Source organism: Falco rusticolus, chromosome 2, assembly GCF_015220075.1.
Source record: "Falco rusticolus isolate bFalRus1 chromosome 2, bFalRus1.pri, whole genome shotgun sequence".
NCBI lineage: Eukaryota > Metazoa > Chordata > Aves > Falconiformes > Falconidae > Falco > Falco rusticolus.
The window spans coordinates 11800595-11825331 of record NC_051188.1 but is presented as its reverse complement, the minus strand read 5'-3'; the positions used below and the strand labels follow the sequence as shown (position 1 = coordinate 11825331).

Here is a 24737-nt window from a genome sequence, read left to right as displayed (position 1 = left end):
ATATGCCCCCAAGCAATAAATGAAATACAGAAAGAGCACTTTGCCTGAGGTGGTGATGTATGCAAATCCTGGAAGCAAAGTCCAATGCGAAGTATTTTACATACCAGTATCAAAAAACCCCAAACAAATAAGCCAAAGCAACCAAACAACAACAAGGCCTCCACCTCTCCTCCACTCACCTCAAGTTTAAATTACTTAGTTCTAGGGCAAACTTTTTTTTAAAAAAAAAAAATAAATTAAAAGCTACACAACACTATTTTCTTAAGTTTGCATATGCTTTTGGCCAAATTATTCTTCAGGCTTCTAAATGGGAACAGTGGCTGTTCAGTTAAGTAACCGCGCCACATGATACAGATGCATATGCTGTACTAACTGATGCCAAGAGAGGGAGACGCAATGGAGATGCTGTAGCTCCTCCAACAACTGTGGGAACTACAGCTCATTTTAGCTCCTGCTAATTATTTCAGTGCCATGATCTGAAAGCAGCAGTAGGGCAGAAGCCCAGGAAAAATGCAAGTCTTAAACTAGAACTGTAAAATCAGTATTTGCTAAGCTTCCAGATATTATGGGTCCAAAATAACTTGGTACAACAACAGCAACAACAAAAAAAACCAACCAAAAGAGCCTGCACAAATTACTGCTTTTGGAAATTTGGTTTACTCACCCAGACCGGAATATAACATGAGCTTCTGGGCACAGAATTAAAATGTTTTTCATGTCTTTCCAGGAAAGAACCATTCTGTTGTACAACAGCCTGTAAATGGATGTCTGAGTCTTCCACGTTGGCTTCCCTAGGAACCCTCAAAGATTTTTGTACTTCTGAAAAGCTTTGATCTGCCTCCTTTATATTTGTATTGCGCTGAGACTCCAGCTCCACAGCTTTATTTGCTTCATGTACATGAACTGGTTTTTCAGGAAGCTTCACATACTTCTTATCAAATGCCTCCGCAGGTAATTTTTCAGAAGAGACAGCCTCTTTCAGTAAGTGTTGAGGGAAAGTTTCACCCCCTGTAACTGGTGTGGTATTTAGCTGATAAAATGATTTTTGCCCTTCCAATGGATTCAGACTTCCATTTTGGAGATCTTTCATTGAACACTGGAGATTAATACATTCCATATTTCTTGCCAGTTCTTCATATTCTCTGGCAGATGAAATATAGTCCTCATTTCCCCATTTTTTAATTCCAGGGCTTTGTTCAAAAGGTCTCTGTAACATAGCATTAAGGTCCACTGGCTGATCAGCATTCTGACAGTGATCACTTAAAGCAGGTTCTACTTGCAGGGGGTGAAAAGATTCTTCAGATCCTGTTTCAAAAATTATCAAGAGTCAAAATTCTAGCTAACACAACAGAATTTCAACTTTTAGAAGTCCTTCCATAATGAGACCAGTAATGTACTGTAAGAAGTCTAGTAAATACGAAAAAACATTTACAAAAAGTCTGCTAAGTTTCTTCAAATATAATACCATTAATATTACAAAATGATTCCTTCATGGTATACAAAACAACTTAAACAACGCTTTTTGCTGCTGCTTAGAATATGTTTAGGGACAGATTTCATGATGGTGCTGATGTAACTGCATTGAGAGTCAACAGATTTTACAATTTATACTCTGTAAATGGAAGTCCTTTGAGTGTCTTTTGGCTTTCCAACAAAATCTCTAAAACAGGAAGAAAACCATCCTAAACACCATTACGTGGGCAGAACCTATTCAAAGTAGAAGAAAACATCCCAATTGGAATGAGGCTTGCTGTTTCTGCAAGTTACAATATCGCACCCTGAATTATGTTTCCCTTAGGATCTACACATACAAATCAAGACGGTATTTTTTTTTTTTTCCAGAAGAGGCTGCGAAAAAAAAGAGATGAGGTATCAACTTTTTAAATACTGGGGAGGCATTTCAGCAGTACAGCACATGCCAACCACAGGGTTATTTTTTTAAAAAAATACGTATCTGACCTACACAGACTGCAGCACCATGCTACCCATTAGACAGGAACATACCACATAAACTTTTAACTGTTTCCTTTAAAAACTTTTTTGCATTCTTTGACACCTACAAAATACCTAGTTTTACATGTATAAAGAGCGTTGCCTCCTGATAAATAGCTGTTACTGGGAGGAAGAGTTACACTGTGATACCAATAGCAAATTCTCCAATGATGGACTTACATACCAACCCTACCTTGAACTGACAAACCAAACTATTTTTTACTTGCTTAGCCTGTTGCTTATGTTATTTTCCCCTCCCTTTTAAAGCACAACAATAATTGGCTTGGGATTATAAAAACACTTGAAAGAAGGGGAGATACTGCAGTTACATTTAAAGCACAAAGATTGCTTCTATAAGCAATTTAGAAACAGAATGTTTTGAAGTTAGAAGGGAGCTTCCTAAATCCTATTGGCTGTGACCACAGGTAGTCTTAAAGTGTAAGCCTCTTCTGGCATTTTTTATTACTTTTTTTTTTTTTTTGTACCAGCATCTGCCAGCTGAAGAGAAAGAAAAGCTTAATAAAGCAGTTGCTTGCAGCTTTAAACATGAATAGTGTGTGTTTCCAAAAGTTCTATGTATATATATATACACACACACATGCAAATAACAAAGATAATTGACCAGGAACATTTACATTAGAAATGCATCTATTACTTAAAATGCTGTGCTGTGTTTCCTGTTATTGTTTAGCTTTCTGTTGGAACACCTTAAAACACTGGAACACTGGATTCTTGCTAAGTAAGAGCTTCAGACATATTTAATCACTGCTAGCTGCACTTGGAATTTCAGGTTGGTCCTTTTCTTTAGAATATATGCAATAGCAAGTTAATTTGAATTCAACTGCAAAACATTAAAAAAATACTTTTCCTGCTGTAAGCTGCAGTTAATGCTGCTAAAAAATCACAAACTTCTAATCTACTAAATCAATTACTACACTAATCTAAAAGTTCATTCCTTTCTCTCTCTCTTCCCTCCCCCCTTTATTTTGTAGGGCAATTCTGTACTTACACAAAACACCACAGCATGCAGTACACAATGATTATTGGTGTGACTTAACAGTAGAAAAGGAAAATTCAGTGGTTTCTTAGAGGGCACAACATATAAAAGACAAATTAGTAAGATCAAAGAGCTTCTAACACATACCTCAAAATTTTAATCACATTTTGGAACTTCCTTAATTTCCTCAAATGTACAAAATGATGGATATGCATGAACAAATATTTGGAAAGATATTTAAACTTACAGTTTCAGCCAGACTTGGTATTTCTTCACTAACATCATACTTACTGCACAAGGAATAAGTAACATGATATCGATTACAGTGACCTGACTATGCAGGTCTGCTTTTGTATTAAAGCCATAAGTATTAAGGAAATTAAGAACTTCACAAAATTTAGGAGTTCTACCCATTACAGGCAGTGGAGAAGACCGTGTGTAAGAGAGCAGCAGCAGAGTTAAGACATTTCAAAGTAGGACTGATAGAAAAGCGAAGAGTTCCTTCCCAGTTTCAACACAGCAAACCTAACTTAAGGGCTAGTATTTACACACTGGCAAGAGGTTGATTTTGAAAGCTTTGATCTGACTATACCATACGTACCAGAAGTAACGTTTTCTTTAACAAACTCTTCTTCTGATGCAATGTTGTTTGGCCCGTTTGTTCCAAGACTAGGAGGCACACTGCTGCTTTGAATAGTCAAACCAGAGTTTCCCGCTTCTAGAAACGCAGACATGTCTTGACTTTTTGTTGAGAATTTTGAAGTCTAGTGGCAGAAAAAAAAAATCCCAAGATTCATTTTCTCAGAAATATGAAGGATAAAAAGTTAAAGGTAACACTTGATTTTTGGATCACATTTCTGCTACAACCAGCAAAAAGCCTCCAGTTCTATGTATATCAAAAATTATTTTTGTGTTTCTTAGGGATTATACGTTTAAGTCTTACAGAAATCTTAAGCTGAAGTATTTCTTCCAGCAGAGTTTTTCTATATTACCTTGCTAAATTCTCTTCTGTCTTGTGAAATTCTGCATTGAGAATGGGATGATGAAGTATCAAAGTCAAGACCTGGTTCCAAAGGCTGAAAGAGCTGGCGATGGAGGTTCGGAGAAGATGTCTCAGTTTCAGGCAAATCAAGTTCAGCTGCTAGAGCTGTAAGAAAAGAGGTTATTTAAAAAAAAAACAACACCAACCTCCATCAAAAAAACCAAGGGACATGTCACACCTTGCTTCTATATCCAGTAAATAAAGCATACAGAATTCTGCAGGTATACAAATACTAGCTTGTTAATAAAAAAAATTAATATAATCTGTACTGCATCCAACTCTTTCAATGTGACACAATGCAGGTACAAAAAGCAGCAAGAAAGTGCTACACTGATGCCTTTTTATATTTTTTTTTCAGTGACAAGCTGAAGTCCATAAGCATCCTGTTTGGCAGTTATGAGAATGCATTATAAGTAGCATGGCTTCCCAGTACAAAAGACACAATGACACAGTGGAGCAAGTGCAATGAAGAGCCACAGGGATGATCAGAGGAAGGATGAAGCACATGATGTTCAACAAGAAGCTAAAAAACTGAGTTTGTTCAATCTTAAGAAAAGGCTTGGGGATGTGGGGGAAGGGGCACAGAAATCTGTCTACTACATCCTAAGCGACAGTATAGAGAAGATGCAGTCAATCTTCTTGAATATGCTCAGTGAAAGAAAAAGAAAACGGACCCAAGATGCAACACAGGAAATTCTGGTTTGATATAATAAAATACTAAAATAAAAAAGAAGAAAGTTGTCAAAAGGTTGTCCAGGGCTGTCTGGAGTCTTTGTCCTTGGAGATATTTAGAACTTTCCTGGACAAGGCCTTAAAGAACCTGGTCTAAGTTGGCTCTGCTGTGAGCTGGAAGGAGAATCTGGACCACGTAACTAGAAGTCCTTCTTGGCCTAGATTAATCTATGATTCTAGGTTTTCAAACATTCCAAGAGAAAGCAGTTCAAATTAAAATACTAGCATTATCTTCATGTTAGCTAATAAAGATGTTCTTATTTTCATGAATTATTACATTTTTCTAGAGAGCGTAGAACTCCCACCAGTCTGTTAACCAGTGTTTTATCAACTGTGTAATCCTATGTGATTAATAAAGTATTATATATTACTGTCTCTACCTTCCTGAAACAAAAGTTGTGCATTAACAAGTGATTAAATTGTCACAGGTAACAAACAGCCTAAGCACGGTAGCGGGAAGCTGTGCAAAACTAGACTACGATCAGATAGATACCTGACTAGACTATTACTTTTTTTTCCGCTACACTATGCTACGTGAGCATATATATAAAGCAAAGCATGAAGAACATCAAAGCATCAAAGTTCTCCCATGTAGAATCCCTACGGACTTTAAAATGTAAGCTGAATATAAATAACACAGATTAACACATAGCAACTCCTCCTCATTCCATAGGATGAGAGCACAGCACAAAAACGCTTTAAAACGGCAACTACCTTGGAAGCGCGTATTGTCCTCCTTGGAGTCAGAATTCAAGTCTCCAGTACGTTTTCCCAAGACACGTTGCATCTGACTTTTTTTGTATAGGTAAAGCTCTCCTTCAGGCAACCGAGCTTCAGATGCTCCAGACAAATTCCCCTGCCTCTGCTGCAAGGCAAAAGGCAGTGAGGACTTCCAAGGGCGGCTTGATGTTTCTCTCAAAATTCGATCTTCCGCGCTATCAGAAGACAATCCTGAAGTAGTAAGCTAGATGTTCACAGTTTTGCATATAAACCACTTGCATTAAGTCATCTGAAAAGCCACTGCTTAATATTCTGAAATATTCATAGACCTCTGCGTTTTGTTTCTTTAATTGTCTCCTGTCAATGCTCCCACAAACTGTACCACAAATCTCCACAAATTCAAGTTAATAATATCTAATTAGGTGGTAGTCAGTACAGCTTAGCACTTTTAGAGTATGCAGACTTAAGAAATACCGACACAATAAAATCTGAGAACAATTAATACTATTATTTTATGCTAGCTAGCATATTTCTATCTCCTATCACATTTAAAGGTGTCAATCCTTTAATGTGGTTTTGAGTATCTTTATGACATCATGCAACAGTTTTATTCATGCTTAAATAGAAACTGCTTAATAGTAAAACAAGAAATCTGAGGGAATCAAGGCAACTAAAATCACGTTCCTAGCTAGTGCACCAACCCCCTTTGTCTATGTGCTGACAGAAGAATTGCACACAGCCATCAGAAAAGGTCGTTATTAAGTACCAAGTGTACAGCAAAGACACAGCTAGACTTGAAAAATTCATTCATGCTGCTGAGTAATCAAGCACCTTGGCAACCCCTTTTTCCACAACTAATAAACAACAGAAAAGCTACAAACAAATGATCTTAGAATTTGCTTTTGTTTATGTCAATAAACCACATATTTGTCATGTGAGTTATGAAGTTTATTACTCAAAGTAACACCAGTTTAGAACATTAAGGTTAAAATGAGCCACTGAAATCTCAGGCTGTAAAAACTGTAGTCTTCAAAAATTATTTTATAAATATGGAATAACTCACACATGTTGTTTATAAAATCAGATACGTGTCAGATTAACACAATATGAAGCCTTAAAGTAAATAAATCCATAGGTCACTACATCATCACTTTCAAACTCACTTCCCATGTTCACAAGTGATAATATCAGTATATAAAGGAGCAACTGTGTATTATTGTAAAGGAATATTTTTTTTATTTTACGAAAAGCTAACAAGATCAAGAGGCAGACTGCACGCAAAAAAGGACATAACCGTATTTCCGAGAACACTATTAAAAATTAATCTGGCATTCAAATGACATTTTCACAAATAAGTTACTAAGAATTACTATGCGACAAGCACATACTGGAACAATTCTCTTAATAGCAAAACAACAATCACAGCTCTGTAACAATCTACGATATACATTGATTAGAAAGCTTTTTCCAGTGTATCATTTGCGGATCAGTTTTTTAAAAAAACTCTGCCACTTGAAAAACGCTAGTGTTACGGTTGCTTAAATACTCAAAATATCTTTTGCCAAAAAAGATGTGTTAAGGTTTATATAAATTATAATTTATATAAATTATTATAGAAGTTTAAAAATCATAAGCATTCTAGTTCCACTCAACTTTATAAGGCATATTAATAATTCCTAAGTGAAGTTCCACAGTAGCCTATTTCAGAGGAACAAAAGTCCAGTAAGTTAGACCCATTCTGCTATAAAGAGAATACACAATTTTCTTTTCACAGTAGCAACAAAATCCAAACACTTACCGGTGTCCACAGGGCCTGCATCCAACGTTTCACTAGTCAAAAAGCTTCCAGTGGAAATTGTTGACGATAAGTCACAGGGTATTCCTTGCATGAAAGCCTCTGAACCTAAGCTCATGGCTACTACTTTAGAAAGCACTTCCTAGAATGAAACAACGTGCCTGTTACCGTGTATTCAGCCGTCCACAAGCAGGGCTTTAAACCCACGCGCTTTATTCTGAGCTCAGTTCAAGTGTAGAAGCCTTCACGTTTTGCAGAGTCAGGCTAATACAGATCATCATCGCCCAGTAGAAAACATCCACACCCAGCGTCCCATTCACCCCCCAACAGCCCCCTCCCCTCAACACACACACGCACGTGCACACACACACACACACACACTATTATAAAGCCTCTCAGAACTGCATACAAATCATGACACCTGGAAGATCATTTTATCCTCCCGTGGTCAGATTTGGCTATTTCTCATCACAGACCCACTTCAGTAAATTGTAGATCTCAGAGGAATATATATGCAATACATGAAAAACTCAAAGTACTTGCAATATTGAGCCATTTGCATATAAGAGATGGGCTTAAAAATTTCATTCTACAAAACTAACCTAAAAATATACAAAATACCTCAAAATTAAGAAAAATAATATTTTAGGGTAAGGTCTACAAAGCCATGAAATAGAGAACAAGGGTTCTTGTACTTCCAAATTTTGAAGAATAGATGAAAACGTTTCTTCCCAAACTCTGAATTAAAACATGCACTAAGAAAATAAGACAAAAATCTAAGAAACCCTTCCCTTACGTTTTTCATTATATACTATGTTATATATTTAACGTACACATATAAACCACGTACATTTAATTTTATATACAGGTTATACACTGCATTTTTTAAATACTATTTTTATCTCCTGATAAAACAATGGGTTATTTGGGCACGGGAAAAGCAGAGGATATCATTGGCGTTGATTTTGGCAAGGCTTTTGACACCGTCTCTCACAACATTCTTGTATTTTGGTTTGGATGTCACAACCTGGATAGATGGACAATGAGATGGGTAAAAAACTGGCTGGATAATCAGGCTCAGAGGACGGTGATTAAAGGGATTACTCTACCTGGAGGTAAGGAACAAGTGGAGTACCACAGGGCTCTGTCCTAGGACCTGTTCTCTTTAACACCTTTGGCAATGACCCAGAGGAGGCGACACCATACTTTTATCAAGTTTGCAGGTAACATTAAGTGGTGTGGCTGACATCCAGAAGGACCTTATGAGGCTGGGCCTACAGGAACGTTATGAAACTCAGCAAGAGCAAATGCCAAGTCCAGTACCTGGGAGGGAAGAACCCCCTGCACCAGTCTGAGCTGGGGCCTGCCTGGGGAGCAGCCCTGTGAAGAAGGATGCAGCAGTCTCAGCAGACAGTGTAAGCCCACAGTGCTCCCTGGCAGCAAAGGGGGGCAACAGCATCATGCGCCGTATGAACAGGAACATAGCCAGCAGATCCCTCACAGCGATCACCTCTTTTTACATGCTGCTGGTTATACTGCTGTGTCTAGAATACTGCACCCAGTATTCACCCCCCAATACGAGGCAGAAAGATTTCATCACAAAATAACAAGTAATGTTATGTGATTATTTCGGTATGACTAACCATATTATCAAGTCTGAACGATGATCCAGAATGTGTTGTAACTCCCTCTCCAGCAGCAAGAACCGGTGAATCTTGAGCCACTTGAGAATCCTGGGACTGGGCTGGACACAAATGTAATAGAAGCAGTAAGGAATAGCAAGCAGCTTTTGAGTTCATCATTAGCAACATTTTTTTTAACACCAGATGGCACCAATACTCCACTGCTGCTGTCCTCATTATTGGAGCACTGATTTTGCCCATCCTTTCCACTTTCTTCTCACCTGCAACGTACTTTCTACTCCACTGTACCACAAATTTAATTGGCAACCAGTGGTTCTCCTTGACCAGCCTTCCTAAAATTTCTAACTAGGATGACTGCTCTCTGCAGAGTGTGCAGGAAGAGCTAGAAATTCATGCTTTGGCTTTGCAGAACAAAACATGGCTCTTTTAATTGGGGGGGGGGGGGGGGGGGGGGGTGGGGGGAGGAGGGAATCTTTGCCCTCTACCATTACAATGGTTACAAAGAAAAGCACATTCTGAGTAGATCAGAGAAATCAGAAAACACTGAATTACTGAACTATAACTATGGAACTGAATCACCTTTGCCATAATGTTCTTACACATAAAAATAAGATCAGTATCTGTGCAAAATAAGCACCACAGCAGCACCAAAAAAATGCAATTTCTGAACTCAGTGCTGACAAGCACCTCCAAAGTCTGGCAATTCTAAGATTGTAAATTAACTGCCAGACAACTCTAAAATAAGTACTCTTATTTCCAGTACTAATGTTCAAGAAAGAAGTGCTAAATATCAAACTGAAATTAAGCACTAAAAGTGATGTAGATGTTTTCTCCCAGTTCTACAAGGGCTGCTAGTGACAGAGATGTTACAAGTCCCCAGCATTTTTAAGACTCCATACTTCAACAGATCTCGTAACGTTTTGTGAACCCTAACACCAGTTTGTACTTTGTACTTTGTGCCTTGTATAAGCTGAAACTCAATTTCTTACTAGAAGATGGAGTCTAATTGTTCTGTTTTCCCTATTATACAAAAAAAGGCGGGGGGAGAGGTTTCCTCCATGAGGCAACATCAGTGAAGTATCTATATGACGTGATACTTATGTATCTCAATAAACATCAAACATTTTGAAACTCATTTTTGGGGAGACAGAGGGATAAAATCTAAGGTCTCCTACAGCCATTATCATCCAGTAGCTACCTGGGAGAAAGTACAAAACATGAAATACATCTCAAATTTAAATTTTTATATTTATCTCAATTAATTAAGAATAGGTTAACTTATCTTTTAATTTACTATGTTATTACATTAAATGCTAATTGACCTCAAAATAAAGGGTAAATAAATTCTCAGATGGCTTCTTTTCCCTCCACACTCACAAATTGTCCAGAAACTTCTAGCAGGCTTGATCCTGCTAGTCATCACACTTTGATTGGTAACCAAACAAAGCCATTGGCAATAGAATTGACAAATAGTATGAAGAGTGAAGAATGGTAAAGAAACGCAGTAGCACTGCAGTAGTAAAAATTACCTCCTCCTCCTGCAAAGGTGCATCTGTTAAACAACACTGTTTCAATATAGATAAAATTATAAATCTAAGAGCACATATGACTGGTTTGTGATCCCTCTTCTACAAGTATATGACAAAGGTCTTCAGATTCACAGGAAAGATAACTTTTAAAGTTTGAGTAGAACAACGGGGCAACAAGCTCCTTGGTTGGATGTGGCAGTAGTGTGACTGAGTCTACACACACTGCAGAAGTCTGGTCCTCTGCTTTGGAGCAGAATAGAGGAGACAGAGGATCCTGAAAACGAGCATGGCCTTGAAAATTCCTTGAATCAGCATGAAAACTGCAATCATATCATCTCTTGATATTTAAATATCTCCATAGGAGAAAAAATGCAAAATACAAAAGATTTCTAAATTCAAAGAAAAAAATAACAAGAAGCAGTAGCTAGAAATGGCTGTCAAGACATTCAGAAACTGGAAACAGACCATTCATTTTATAATTTGATTTAAAAATAAATGCTGGAACAAGCTACCAAAGAATTCTCCATTTCCAGATACTTCTACATCAAGATTAGATATTCTTCTGAAATAAATTATTTTATTTTCTAAAGGATATTAGCATGACAGGTAGTAATTTAGGATACATATGAGACAAGATTAAAGCATTTAATACTCTCTTGTATAGAAACTCTATGGAGAGCTATCCTGGTTTTGGCTGGGATAGTTAATTTTCTTCCTAGAAGATGGTACTGTGCTATTTTTTGGATTTAATATGAGAATAATGTTGATAACACACTGATGGTTTAGCTGTTGCCAAGTAGTGCTTACTCTAAGTCAAGGACTTTTCAGTTTCGCGCGCTCTGCCAGTGAGCAGGTGCACAAGAAGCCGGGAGGGAGCAGAGCCAGGACACTGACCCGAGCTAGCCAAGGGGATATTCCATACATAGAACGTCATGCTCAGTATGTAAACTGGGGGGGTTGGCTGGGGGGGGGCTGATCCCTGCTGGGGGACCGGCTGGGCATCGGTCAGCAGGTGGTCAGCAACTGTATTGCACATCACTTGTTTCTCTGGGGTTTATTCCTCTCTCTCTTTTTTTTACCCCCCTATTCATCATTATTATTATTATTTCAATTAAACTGTTCTTATCTCGACCCACAGGTTTTACCTTCTTCCAGTTCTCCTCCCATCCCACCAGGGGCAGGGGGGAGTGGGCGAGTGGCTGCATGGTGCTTAGTTGCTGGCTGGGGTTAAACCATGACAACAACAACGCTACAGATGTTCCATTACTATACTGTAATAACCTGCATTGCTCTTGTGATATTAATACAAGGGATGAACAGTAGCAATTTCATGCTATAAACCACATCTAATTAAAAATTCAACATGCTCACATCTCATGAATTTATTACATTAATATCCTTTAAAAACTGTATTTGGTGACTCATAAAGGAGAGTTTTTCGTTCTTCTCTCCTCCCATCAAAACAAAAGTGCAAGGTTCTTGTTCCTCACAGCTTCCTGACATTGACATGGGACTTTCATGTGTTAACCTCCTGGCCACCACATTGTGACAACAAGTTTGTATTTAAAAACTGAGTCTGTAATATCCAGAATGCTTTTTTTTAGTCCCCCAACAGAAGCTGCAGTAAAATAGCAGCAATTATTTTGGGGTGCAATTTGAAAGACAAAAGACTGAACAACAAAGCCCTCAGTGAAGATAACATAAACACAGTCCAAATCCAATCATGTAGACAAAACAAAACAAACAAACAAAAAATTGTACTCCATGCTGGTTTGCCAAATTCATGATGGACAAGATGATCTGTTACAATAATGCATTATGGACAAATATTTGGGATTACTAAAAATAAATTGAAAACTTAGGTTAGCTTAGATCACACAAAAAATAATCATGCTTGGAATAATACCTCTGTATAGGGTGGCAAAACATGAAGATAATCACATTTGGAACACTGCTCAAGGGGACCCATTAAATATTACAATGAATAAAGAGACATAAGGCTATTGATATGTAATGAAGGAGAACTGTGAAGCAGATGTATGTATCAAATCTAGTCGCTATTCTCAGGCTGACTTCCTAAGGTGATCAGGTTTATGACATCAAACGGCCTGTCTCATCTGTAGGGTTACCCTCCAATTCCATATTAACAACTTGCATTGCATTAGCTCATTTTAACCAAATTGTATTGGGAAGAAAAAAAAATAAAAAAATGACGAGTGTTCAAAGTTCCTAACTCATCTTGTCATACATCAGTGGCAAGGTAGAGAGTAATCGAAATCTTAGCCTCACTCGTGGCACTTAGTACAACATCACTTTTAACAGTTACCTGTTCTCTCTGGCTGCCAGCCAGCTTGTAACCACTCCACACTGAGCACAGGGATTCATCCTCCCCTAACCAGAAGCAGTCTTTAAGACCCATTTTATGCTCAGACATGCCTGCCTCTAAATTTGAGAGGGTTGTTTTTCTTCTTGTAATAATTGGAAGACAGATATACAGCTAATTATAGAAATAATAAAAAAAACAACAACAAAAAAACCACGAAGGAAACCCCCGAACAGTAATTGCCTGTTAGCCAGAGACAAATCTCATATCAAAGAAAACTCATCTTTGTTGGTAAAGTACCCATGCAGATTTACCCAGTTTCTTTCTAAGAACCTGTATAACTTCTACCTTTTTATCTTTAATGCTTTATTGTGAAAGAGCATGTGAGCAGTGATTAATAGGATTTGTGCACACCTAGTGTTCTGTAACCTGGAAAGAGTACAACTCATAAGTTGTAAAGGTTTACCTTATTTGAGCAAAAGGTAGAAACCACCAAGAACATAACTTCTAAGAAGGTGGTCAAAGATCACACATGCAAAGCACTCATTTGCTCTCACCTTTAGAGATACAATTACATCCTGAAAGCATAGGAAAACTGCAAACATGTTCTGGTTAGAATCAAGTAGCAAAAAAGTTTTCAGAAAAAAATTAAATAAAAAATTATCAAAGCTACTATCATAAGTAACAATTTAAAATGCACCTTACATTTCCCCTTCAGAAACTTTATATTTAATTGTAGATTTTCTTGATGAAGATACTACATTAGTTACCAAAAGTGTCAGAGTGCTTCACAGCCTCCAAATTACAAAGGTACCGTTGGCAGTTTTGGTTTTTCATCTGCTCAAGAGGACAATCCTCTTAAATACATAATCACAGAAAGCTTTGCTTTTTTTTTTTTTTTTTTTTTTTAAAAAAAAGACGTTCACATAAAGTTTCCCAACCCTCTTACATAAACCATTGCACTGTTCACACATAATACTCACTAATGTAAAAGTACACTACACTAAGATATTTTATATTAATTTGGAAATGGCCGATCTAGAAACGCTTCTACAACTTAAGACAGAAAAACACAAGTCTTTTCCTTAAATATTTTTTAAAAAGAAAAAATTAGTCAGTGATAATTTTAAACATATGTATGTTTCAAAAAGAGTACTCTGAGAATTAAAGGAAGCAGTTGAAAGAAAATGAGCTTATGTGTACTTATTCAAAACTTTAAGTCCTAGTAAATCCTCATTGAATTGAAAAGGAGGCGTTCAAAAGAAACTAAATGAAATATTATCTTAAGATTTGGGGCAGTAGTGAAATTTCTAGCAAAACCAGGAGTATAGCTGTACTACTCATAACGACGTACGCAAAAGGCAGCAAAGTTGCTGAAAACTCCTCTGCAGCTCTAGCAATTTATTTATTTTAGATGGATACTGAAAACTGTACTGGACCATGAGATGCTGTCATCTTATAATAAGCTTCAGATTCCTTTTGTCAATGTTTTGCAAACTTTGTGTAACAGTTCCCAGCAAGTCAGGCATAGAATTTCTCAATTACAGTGACAATAAATTCCATTTCAATATGCAGGAAATTTGAAGAGAAGCAAGTGCACTACAATTGAAAATACTGGAGCCTTTGAGTTAAAATTATTCCAAGACTGGAGAGACAAGCTAAATTTGTATAGGCAGGGAAAAAACAGTGGGAAATAAAACCCCTGACATCCACATGTTAGTCCAATCTCTTGAAAAACATTTTAATAACCCACTTCCTTTGTTTACCTATGACTAGTCACCTTTATCCTTTTATAAAGCCAGTCAAGCCGCCCATAAAACACTGAGTAGGTTTCAACAACCTTGTAACAAAATTAATTTGGACATATTTGCAAACCACTTTATAACAAAATCAATTTTTTTTTTTGATAACCAAAACAACCTGGTTTAATTTATGGAATTGGACTTTGTCACGTATGGACACAGTCTACCCTCAAAGGTGTGATTCTCCAAGTTCTTCACAGATGAACAGAAAAGATCAGAATTCAAGTAATCCTTACATTATTGCACTGTTTTTATTTGTCACAACTAACAGCTGATTCTTTCAAAGTTGTTTCTTTGAGCTAAGGATGATACACAGCCTTCTACTTTTTGTCTCAACTGTATTTTTAAGCAATTTCTTATATACACTGATCTTTCAGTGGACATCTACATTAGCACGTTAACACTCCAGAGTTCTTTTTAAACCTTAATTTCCTTTGCGTCAATACAAGGAATCACTGGGTACTAAATCAGGCACACCACCGGTTTGGTCAAAACAGGTTCCCACCTGATGAAGCTGCAAACCTGAACACCCCACAGTCTGGGCAGAAAGTACTTCCCTCGGAAGGAAGACCCACTTGTGGCTTTCTGCAGCAGTTTGCTCCCTATGCAAGCACGGGATTCTGTTGATAACAGCAGGGCAAGCGGGTAACACAAAAGAAGTTTCTTTACAGACAATTCTACAAGGTACAGATACAAAGCACATGCCTGGGATGAGAAAGTGTTGACTAGCAATGAAGTTTCCTGTAGTGTGGGCTTTTGCTACTAGAATGGTAATGGATCACAAAAAAAAAAAAAAGATAAAAACTCAGTCATTCTGATACACACACTCCACACTTCAAATCAAACAATATTTAAATAACACTGCATGTTCTTTAACAAATCAGGTCAAATTACAAATAAATAGTAAAATCTGCAGTGCTGAATAGTATTCCCATAACTCCTCAACAGGAAAGGATTTGCTCACCTGAATCACAGGAATTTTCAGCAGTCATCATCAGCACTTCATTTAGTAATCTACTTGACTGCCTACTTTGGGGTGGACTTCTGTTAGATTCTCGTTCCTCGTTTGTTATGCTCAAAGGTGATGTGCCTTCTTCATGAAGAGCAGGACTGTAATGTTTCACATGTGCAAACTCCCCAACAGTCAAAACTGAAGAAGACTCTCCACCAACAGAATCTGTTTTATCTGAATTTAAAACATTTGTAATCAGTTTAGGTGTAAGAATGCAGTGTTTTGCACTTCATGAAAGGCATTAAGATGCACGTTCTATCCTACAGAATTAACCTGCTGAATTTGTACAGTGCTGCATTTTAATAAAGTTACACGTCAAACCTTTGCATTACACAGTCTATGGATTATACAGGTTTAAAGAGGTCATAGACTTCTCAAAAAATAATTCCAAACTCCACTGAAGTATTTCTTCCAAAAAAATTCAAATTATTTGTTCCACATTGCAAATCCACCAAAAAAACTGTCAGTAATTTTTTCAAATCCAGAGGCAATACAATTTCTCTGCTCTGGCTTAAAGATTTGCTTTTCTCCCCAGCCCACCCCACACAACAACCCTTTTTGGCCACACAATCCAATAAAAAACTCAAGTTCAACTTTTAATTACCTATCATGACCAATGGTTAGAAAATATAGGAATAAATCATCTGTAGGTCATAATGGGATTACACAACAAATGAGTATTCCCTACTCTCAAAAAATTTTTATGAGATGGTATGTATTTTGATTGTTAATCTTTTTTTAAATTAAGATATGTAACACTAAGCTAAGTGCTTCTGAGAATATAACTATATTCTTCAATCAAAGCCTTCACCAACTTGTTTTCTAATCAAGATACCAAATTAGTCCAACGAGAATTATTCTGCATAAACAGATGCTGACTAGCATTAACTACTTTAATTAAAAAATGTCCCATATAATCTGTTTCATTATTTTGCTCAAGACGAATGCTGGCCTGACAGGCCTGTAATTATTCAGATTGTTCTGCTTATCTCTTTTAAAAACACAGGCACAGTATTAAAACTTATGTAAAATATGCATTAAATTTTAGCTATGAAGAGACTACAAAAAAATTAAATGTTTACACTTACAAAACATTAAGTTTGTTGTACCTGTTAATGTTCTTTACAGAGAATTACAAAGTATTGCATGCAGACTGTAACAAACACACTTAGAAAATAACTGCATTATGTAGCTGCACTCTAAAATTTTTTAGTGTTTTGTGATTGAAAAAACCCTAAAAAGATGGTCAAAAGTTTCTGTAGAAACTTGGTACTAGCTCCTTATTTAAAAGATTTCACATTCACTTTCTCAGTATGCTCAAAAGCTAAGCCTTTGAACACTATCCATGAACTCTGATGGTTCTCTTTACAATTATTGTACAATCGTCTATTAACACAAAACCTGGCCAACAGAAAAACCAACAGGGAACTTAAGTCATGAAATTACAGTGAATTTTGTTTTCTTGTTGAGATTGTGTTTTGATTATATTTCTCTAGACAGACATTAACAGGATAAGCTTTTCTCAGCTACGACTCAGTGTGCTAGTATATAGATTATACCTTAAAAAAATGCAATAGCATCAGCTAGTATTTTATTATCAACCATCTCAAAGACTCTTCAGGAAAGATTAATTTGCTCCAATCTGCATTTCTTAGGAATGGCAGCATTGTGTATTTTATATCCATAAATATATTTATTTTACCTGCAAAAGATAAGTTGCAACTCTTCGGTGTGTCTGCCTCTGGTATAACACTAAGTTCATGTTGCTCCAGATCAAGTCCTAATTTCACTTTTGCCACAGGTGGTTTGGAAGATCTCCATTTCTGTTCTCCACAGAGAACTTTTTCAGACTGTTCTGTAATACCAAGTTTTACATGTTGAAATAACATATATATAATCAAATTAACTTGGGGAGATGGAAGAGAACTCCATCTCAACTGCAAAATGAGAAAAATTCTAATGAAAAATACTACACAACCTTACCAGTGTGCTCAGCTGGACCGACGCACTGTGAAATCATTTCACTTCCATAAAATTTATTCCTGCCACAATTCTCTTGCTGGTAGTTTTCAGAGACTTGAACAAAGTCAGTCCTATTAATCCAGCCAGGCTTTCGTGCCTCTGTAACTTCTTCATTTGTACAGATATGTCTCACCTGAGAAAGTGGGGAGAGGGGAGAGCAACTGTATGTAAGATATCTATACTCATTTATCAAGTTTAGACAACAGTTAATTTTCTAAGATAGCTTGTTTAAAAAAAAAAAAAAAAGGGAGGGGCAAGGCAAAAAGAACTTCTTTAGAAACTAAAAAATAAATTTGGATTTTTCTTCTGTTACCCAGAAACAAGCAAAATTACAAGTCAAGAGCGCAGCTGCCAAACCAATTTCCTAACAGGTAGACAAACTTTTAAAAACGATTAAAAATGCTTACAATATCCTTTGAGGTACTGCTTATGTATTTTTAACACAAGAGCTGTTTTACACATACAGCTGCATTTCTAGAGCTGAAGACTATACCCGCAGATATTTCAAACATAACTATTTCAATAGGCATTATGTTCGAAGACCAAGCACAGAAGTTCACGCTAGTTCTGTTAGACTGAACAAAATGGCACTCTGGGGGCTTACAGGAAAGAACTACCGATTACAAATCGCAAATCCTAATTAAAATTTTCATTATGGTAAATCACCTAATACTATCAACGCCCTGTGGGATACTTTGCTAACTGGTAGCGTTCACTCTTAAGTTTGATCACCTACTGGATGATGCACCATGTAAAGCGTTTATAAAGCTCACCTGCTTGTTCAGAAACGCTTTTAAAGCCTCTTGCTGTCTCTGCATCTGTTCCTTCAATTTATCTTGCTTCTCTAAAAGTAGTTGTTCTTGTATTTTTTGTCTAGAAAGAAGAGCTTCTCTTTGGGCATCCAGTTGCTCTTGCAATTCTTTCAAATACTTTTGCTGAGCTTGTATGCTTTCTGATGAGGCCAACACTTTGTCCCTCAAATTCAATATACCAGCATAATTTAACAAAGATGCATCTCCTGGTTTTGGTATCAAGAATTCATCACCACCCTGGGCTTTAGATTGTTCATGAGATAAAGTCATGGGTTCAGAAAGATCAAGGGGGTCTTCAAGGCTTGTTTTGATGGCACTGTCTGCAGGTCCCTGCTGATACGCCAAGGAATCAGCTGAGGCTGCCTGACCTAGATGAGATTCCTTTGTTGCTGGCGTGAGGGGTGTCTTAAGTGGATGCTCTTCTCCAGTTTCTGTCTCTGTTTGATGGTTAGATATCTGAGATGACTCTTTAAAGCGCACTGCTTCTGAAGGATCAGAGGAGACTTCTGCAGGCAAAACAAATCTAACTCGTTGTACGTGTGCTTCTGGTTGCACTCTTACTGCAGTGACATCCTTCATGACTAACCCTGACGATAAGTGGAACTGAGATGGTTCTCCGACGTGATTATTAGAGGTTTCCAACACTCCTACTTGTTCCTGTGAAGGACAGCCACGTGGCAAGCGAAAATCTCCATGCTTCAATTTTGATGCTTCTAAAAACTGCACATGTCTGCCAGGACAAATGTTGTGCATTTGCTCTTCATGTTTCTGCGAAGATGGTTTTTCCGAAATACACAATGTTCCTGAAAACACAGGTGGCAACCATGCATACTTCTGTGCGTGAACTTTTTCAGATGACTGGTGCTGTGTTAGTTGCACTCCTTGCCTCTGCAGAAGTGGTTCTGAGACAGGCTTTAAATTAATTGATTTTGTTTTCACAGAGCTCAGAGGTGTTGCGGAAGTAGACAAGTATCTTTGCTTCAATTTATTCTGATACTCCTGTAGCCGCCTTCTAGCTTCTTCAATGGTCTGTTTGTGCAGCCTGAACAGAACAAAAACATGAAAGTTTCCAGAGTGGTGCAAAGGTAAACATCAAGTTCAATAACCAAAGCAATGCAAATTATTTTGAAACAGGCAACTAAGACTTCCATTTCATAAAGGAATTTACCTATTTTGCTGTAGAAGGCGTTGTTGATAATTACGAATCATCTGTAAATGGCTGTCTTCTCTGGGACTCCTGGTTTCTGACACAGTAGAGTTTCCAGTCTAATCAAAGTAAGATAATTTTAAGTGCACATATACAAGTAACTCGCAGAAAACTATTAAAGCAACAACCTTAAGCTGTATGTTCTTCCTCCTAAGTTCACAGAAGCCACTCTAGACCACCATTTGAAGTCTGTGAGATTTCAGCCTGAAGCAATGAGCTAAAGCAGTTTCTGGAACAGATGGCCTACAGTTACAGTCTCTTTTGGCAAGTTGAGCACACACCATCAAAGTCAATGGTGCTTACAGCAGCTTAGCTCAAAGAGGTAAATGTACCCACAGTAGCAGACTCAGGGAGCAATGATCCAGCAGAGTTGCATTTTCAAGGCACTCAGATTCTCAGAAGAGCAAAGGTTGTGCAAATGATTCAAGATTTTAAAAAAAGAATATTTTCCTTCAACAGCCTCAATAAATTCCTGTTTTAGATTTAGACAGACAAAAAAGTAGAGGTGGGTTTTTTCTCCCACCCCCCAGGATTTTTTTTTCCTTCTTTAAAAAGGATGCATGCACATGCATAATCATATGACTTCAATCAGATTTCACTCACAGGTATTTTAAACAGACATGCTGTCCCTGGGACTATGCAAAGACAATCCAATATTCAAAAGTCCAGTGACATCACATGAGATACAAGCTTCTACATTAGACAAAAGGAAGTTTTTATATGTACAAACTTCTGATTCATAGCCTAAGGAGTAAAAATTGATTCTCTTGATTGATATAATTTAAAATTGGCAAATGGTGTTCTTGATTTTTACAATAATAAGAATAATTAAAAAACTAAACACAATTTTCTGCAATTCTTCACCTCATGCTCCACTTTGTTCTGTTGATCTGTAGAAGGAAAACTGTGGCTTTGTACCGGCTGACCTTGCTCTTCCTCCTCTTTTTTTCTCTTAGCCTCCTCCAAACAAGTTTGTATTTGGATCTTCAGAAGATGAGCCTCCAAACATGCTCTCTCTTCTTCAATTTGCTTAAGCAAGGCCAGCTGTTCCTGTTTCTGTCGCTCTATTTGCTCATTCTATTGAGAAGAAAAATGAGGGTGAATCTCCAGAACTGAATGACAAAAAAAAAAAAAAAAAAAAAAAAAAAAAAAAAAATCAAAGACACCTCATACACACCATCACACACAAAACTTTGTTCTGACTTACAGCAGAAATTCTCATTTGTGACAGGCATTTCCAAATTGTAACAGGCCTTTAAAAATAAAAAACAGTTTCAAAGTTCACACAAATAATTTTGTTTCACTGGCTAAATATTTCTAATAGTGCCTGAATCCATTTACTATTACACTATTACCTGTTCTCAAATTAACAAAATGCATAAAATCAGAAATCAACCATTATATACAGTAACATTTTCCAGAGGCTGCAGAAGAAGTTATTTTCTTAAATTGAATTCAGAAATCTGCTTTGCATTTTATACAGCTTTTCATCACGAGCTCAACACATTCAAATTCAAGCCTTACAAAACTTCTGAAATAGCTAATATATAACCACTTTAAGAGCACTCCATAAATCTCTGAAGTGGTTTGTTTATTTTTATTCTCTTTCCATGCACCTATCAGCTACAAATCACTTTGCTACATGTATAGCAAAAGCATATATACTTTTAGAATGGGAGTGAAGAAAAATTTCAAAGTACTGGCAAACATGAAGTGGACAACAGCCTTTAATGAGACAGTCTGAATAGGAATGTCAGGAGGGATTGTCAGGAAAAGCAACCCCCAGAAAAAACTAAAACTGAGATCAGTTAATGTGAACATCACAATATATACACCTGTTCAGGGGCAAAGTGGGAAAAAATTAGTGTTACAGAAAGTAACCACACTCTCACAGAGCATGTGCTGCTTTTTTTTTTGTCCCCTAAAACAATACTGTTTTGTCAAATTTTTGTTTCCCAGATTTCTGAACTTCATAATTGAAGGCTGCACTAAGACCCAAATTTCAACTTCTTTTTTTTAAATGGATAAACTACCACATAATAGCTGGTAGGTCTCTAAGGATACAACAAAAATGAAAATTTAGTGAAACATATACACAATACATATAATGAAATAACACACCAAGTTATTATTTTCTATATTTAATAAATGTAGCATTGCCATACATACAAAGGACTTTCTGCATTTGTTCCCTATTTAGTTAAAATAAACAAACCGAACTAAACCACCAAAACCCAGAATCCTCAAGGTTTGTAAGCTTTTCCTGTCACCCTAAACACAGTCCCACAGACCTTCCTATGTTATTACACAGGGTTAGTAAAGTTTTTGCAGAGTTGTGTATTGTTGACTACATTCTCCCTGAAGCAAAAGGTATTAATCTACAATTGGAATTCTATTTAATCATAGGGTGGCATCCCTTGCCTATAGCACGTGAAGAAACTAGGTTTTTCTGCTCTATTCTAAATTCCAACTAAGGCTTAGTAATTTTTAAAAAGTTAATACACAGAAGCTAAGTATGGGAAAAGTTTAATGGTTACAAGCATGTTAAGAGAGTCTATAGTTGCTGTATAACCTCAAGCATTTTAAAGTCTGCTTTAAATAATTTTTTTATTGCTTTTTTACACTATACCTGAGATAGGAATAAGTACACAAACTTACCCACTTTTGTCTCGCCTCTTCCATTCTAATTTTAGCTGCTTGTTCTTGAGGATGGATTAGAATTGAATCTTCAGCTTCAACTGTATTTTCCAACATTTTCACACAGTCTAAAATATACACATTATGTAAAGGTAACTGCAGTCAGAAAGAGCCTTAGATCTTCTTTACATCTTGCTTTACAGTTTCCCAATCACTCTAAACAAAATGCCTAAGTTGCTCTTGAAACTTAGCTCCATAAGCTCGAAAATCAGGTTTTTGTATTATTTAAGCCTTTAATGACTCTGTATCATGTGTCTTTTTTGAATGGTTGTAATGGTCCAGCTGCAATGGGACTGAAGATTGCTTCTACCCAGATTACTTGGTAGCCTAACAGCAAGACCATCCTGAGGAACAGAAAGTTACACATTAACCTCTGGAAACAAAGAGTCTAAGACTGGCACTCTCTGGGCAAATGACCTAACATTTAGCTACTGCACAAAAAGCAAGTCTTCATCCTGTACTATCAGCTTCAAACAGCAATGCATTTTCCCCAAAGGCATGTCTTCACTCATGCTGCACTCTCCAATCCCCAAGCATTATGCTGATGTATGCATGTACACAACTGAACTAAACCGCTTAATCTTGTTTAAAAAAACAAGCATCCTGCGAAAGCAAAAAGAAAAAAAAACAACAACTAAACAAACCACAAAAAAGCTGCAACTTGATCACTTCAATACTTCAGAAATCCCACTTAGCATACAAGGTAACCAACTTCAGCGCTACCATAACCAAAAAAAGGTTAGTAATGGCAAGTAACCCCAAAATGATTCGGCTACCAAACAAAACAGAACACCTAATTGCTATGAATTCCAGTTTTACAAAGAGGCTTTTCAAAATGGTGCCCTGGAAGCAGAAACGCCTGCCCATGATTTCAGACACATGAGCTCACTGTTGCCTTGTGTATTTCCAGCTGTGAATCTGAGGCACATGGCTTTTCCAGTTCAACAGGTACAGAACTTCAATGCCCAATTTTGCACGGAGAATTCTACTCCTGAAGGCAAGCACCTATTAAAGCATGGCAACACCAAGTGTGACAAAATTTGGCTGTGATATAAAAGATAGAAAGGTATTTTGGACATCTTTTCTCCACAAGATCTTAATGGGCAAGTTGGACCCAAGACAAAAACTCTTATTTGTGGATTTCAGCAAATCCACAGTGCACTGTGGGCAAAGATAGGAGAACTGTACCTTCTGGCAACATGACGTAACACCACCACTGAAAACAGTTTTGGTACAGTCTACCCTTACAAGTCTTTTTGCTCCTATACAACAGATTATGATGCAAGTATGTATTACATACCTTTGGCTTCACATACTGTATTTTTCTGTTGCTCATAGTTACGTTCTAAATCACATAACTGTCTCTCTTCACTAGCAATTGTGCCTGATTCAATAGTCTCAATTTCACTTTGAATCTCTTTCTCACTTTTTGATGTCCACTCCTCTTTTTGGCTTCTAATCTTGTTCAGCAACTTCTTTAAGGCAAGTTTTGATTGAGGTTGGCAAGTTCTTGCTTCTTCATCATCTACAAAGAATATATAAAGAGTTTGAGGTAATGAATATCTTCACATTGTAAACACAAAACCCCCTGGTTTTTTTCATTGCTTACACACTTGGACAAATAGCTCAGGTATATTACCAAGTTTTAAAAGCTTAACAGTATTTTTCTCTTACCTGCAAGACAAAGGCAGTAATTTGTGTCTGCATGCTATAAGAGGAGGGCTAAAGCTAGTTGTAGTGTTTCACAACCAGACTACCAGACTGTAACATTGCAGAAATAAGCAGTACTATCACCCTTCCCATCTGTATGTTTCTGCCCTCTCCTTTGTATTAGCACTGGCAACACAATGCATCACAGACCAAAAAACGGATTGTGCCAGCAAGCGGATGTGGCAGATATGTTCACTAATATCCTTCTTGTTTGCATCACGTTATCCTGTATATGCCACAAGTGACGAGTACCACACACACAACTGTTGCAGCCTGCTCTACAATACAGAACTCAGTCACAAACCTGAACATAAAGGACACACAATAAGTAGACTTTCATACAGAGTCAAGCTTTAACTTTGAAACAGTTCCAAACTCAAAATGAAAAATATGAGTTCATATAACAGCATTATCCAATAATTTACACTAATTATGGCTACTAAACGCTATAGCTCTTACAACAACTAAAAATTATTCTCAATATACTAATGAACTGAAGCACGTTTTCATTTTTAAATTCATAACCATTAGAGTATTATCATCCATGATAAACATCATAAGCCACTTGATATTAAAATATTTCACAGGGATTAAGGAATTTTAGTACTTAAATTAACTTCAGTATTTACTAAAATGTCTTATTTGATATATTACACTAAATACACTATAAGACCAGAAAGTTTAAGTTAAATGTAAAGTCTA

At 36.9% G+C, this 24737-nt stretch overlaps 1 protein-coding gene, 1 long non-coding RNA gene and 1 other non-coding gene across 10 annotated transcripts in view; 1 reads left to right on the top strand and 2 right to left on the bottom strand.

Moving 5' to 3' along the window:
• CEP295 (centrosomal protein 295) overlaps nucleotides 1-24737 on the bottom strand; it is a 76821-nt gene that overhangs the window by 5244 nt on the left and 46840 nt on the right. For all 7 annotated transcript variants that reach the window (XM_037376213.1, XM_037376212.1, XM_037376215.1 and 4 more), the window contains 14 exons: nucleotides 23626-23850; nucleotides 22287-22393; nucleotides 20493-20705; nucleotides 19590-19687; nucleotides 18383-19463; nucleotides 17571-17742; nucleotides 17290-17442; nucleotides 15540-15761; nucleotides 8922-9022; nucleotides 7282-7420; nucleotides 5478-5714; nucleotides 3982-4136; nucleotides 3591-3753; nucleotides 665-1305 (listed from right to left, as the gene is read on the bottom strand). In XM_037376213.1, coding sequence (XP_037232110.1) covers nucleotides 665-1305; nucleotides 3591-3753; nucleotides 3982-4136; nucleotides 5478-5714; nucleotides 7282-7420; nucleotides 8922-9022; nucleotides 15540-15761; nucleotides 17290-17442; nucleotides 17571-17742; nucleotides 18383-19463; nucleotides 19590-19687; nucleotides 20493-20705; nucleotides 22287-22393; nucleotides 23626-23850 — 3707 coding nt within the window. The remainder of the gene's footprint in view (nucleotides 1-664; nucleotides 1306-3590; nucleotides 3754-3981; nucleotides 4137-5477; nucleotides 5715-7281; nucleotides 7421-8921; nucleotides 9023-15539; nucleotides 15762-17289; nucleotides 17443-17570; nucleotides 17743-18382; nucleotides 19464-19589; nucleotides 19688-20492; nucleotides 20706-22286; nucleotides 22394-23625; nucleotides 23851-24737) is intronic.
• On the top strand, nucleotides 839-5142 carry LOC119142825. 2 transcript variants are annotated; one of them, XR_005102441.1, is made up of 3 exons: nucleotides 839-951; nucleotides 2684-2782; nucleotides 4390-5142. It is a non-coding gene; the product is annotated as an uncharacterized LOC119142825 (long non-coding RNA). The 2 variants fall into 2 exon arrangements; XR_005102442.1 differs by lacking the exon at nucleotides 2684-2782 and having other exon boundaries at nucleotides 843-951.
• Nucleotides 7672-7755, bottom strand: LOC119143920. Its single transcript, XR_005102888.1, has one exon. It is a non-coding gene; the product is annotated as a small nucleolar RNA U2-19 (small nucleolar RNA).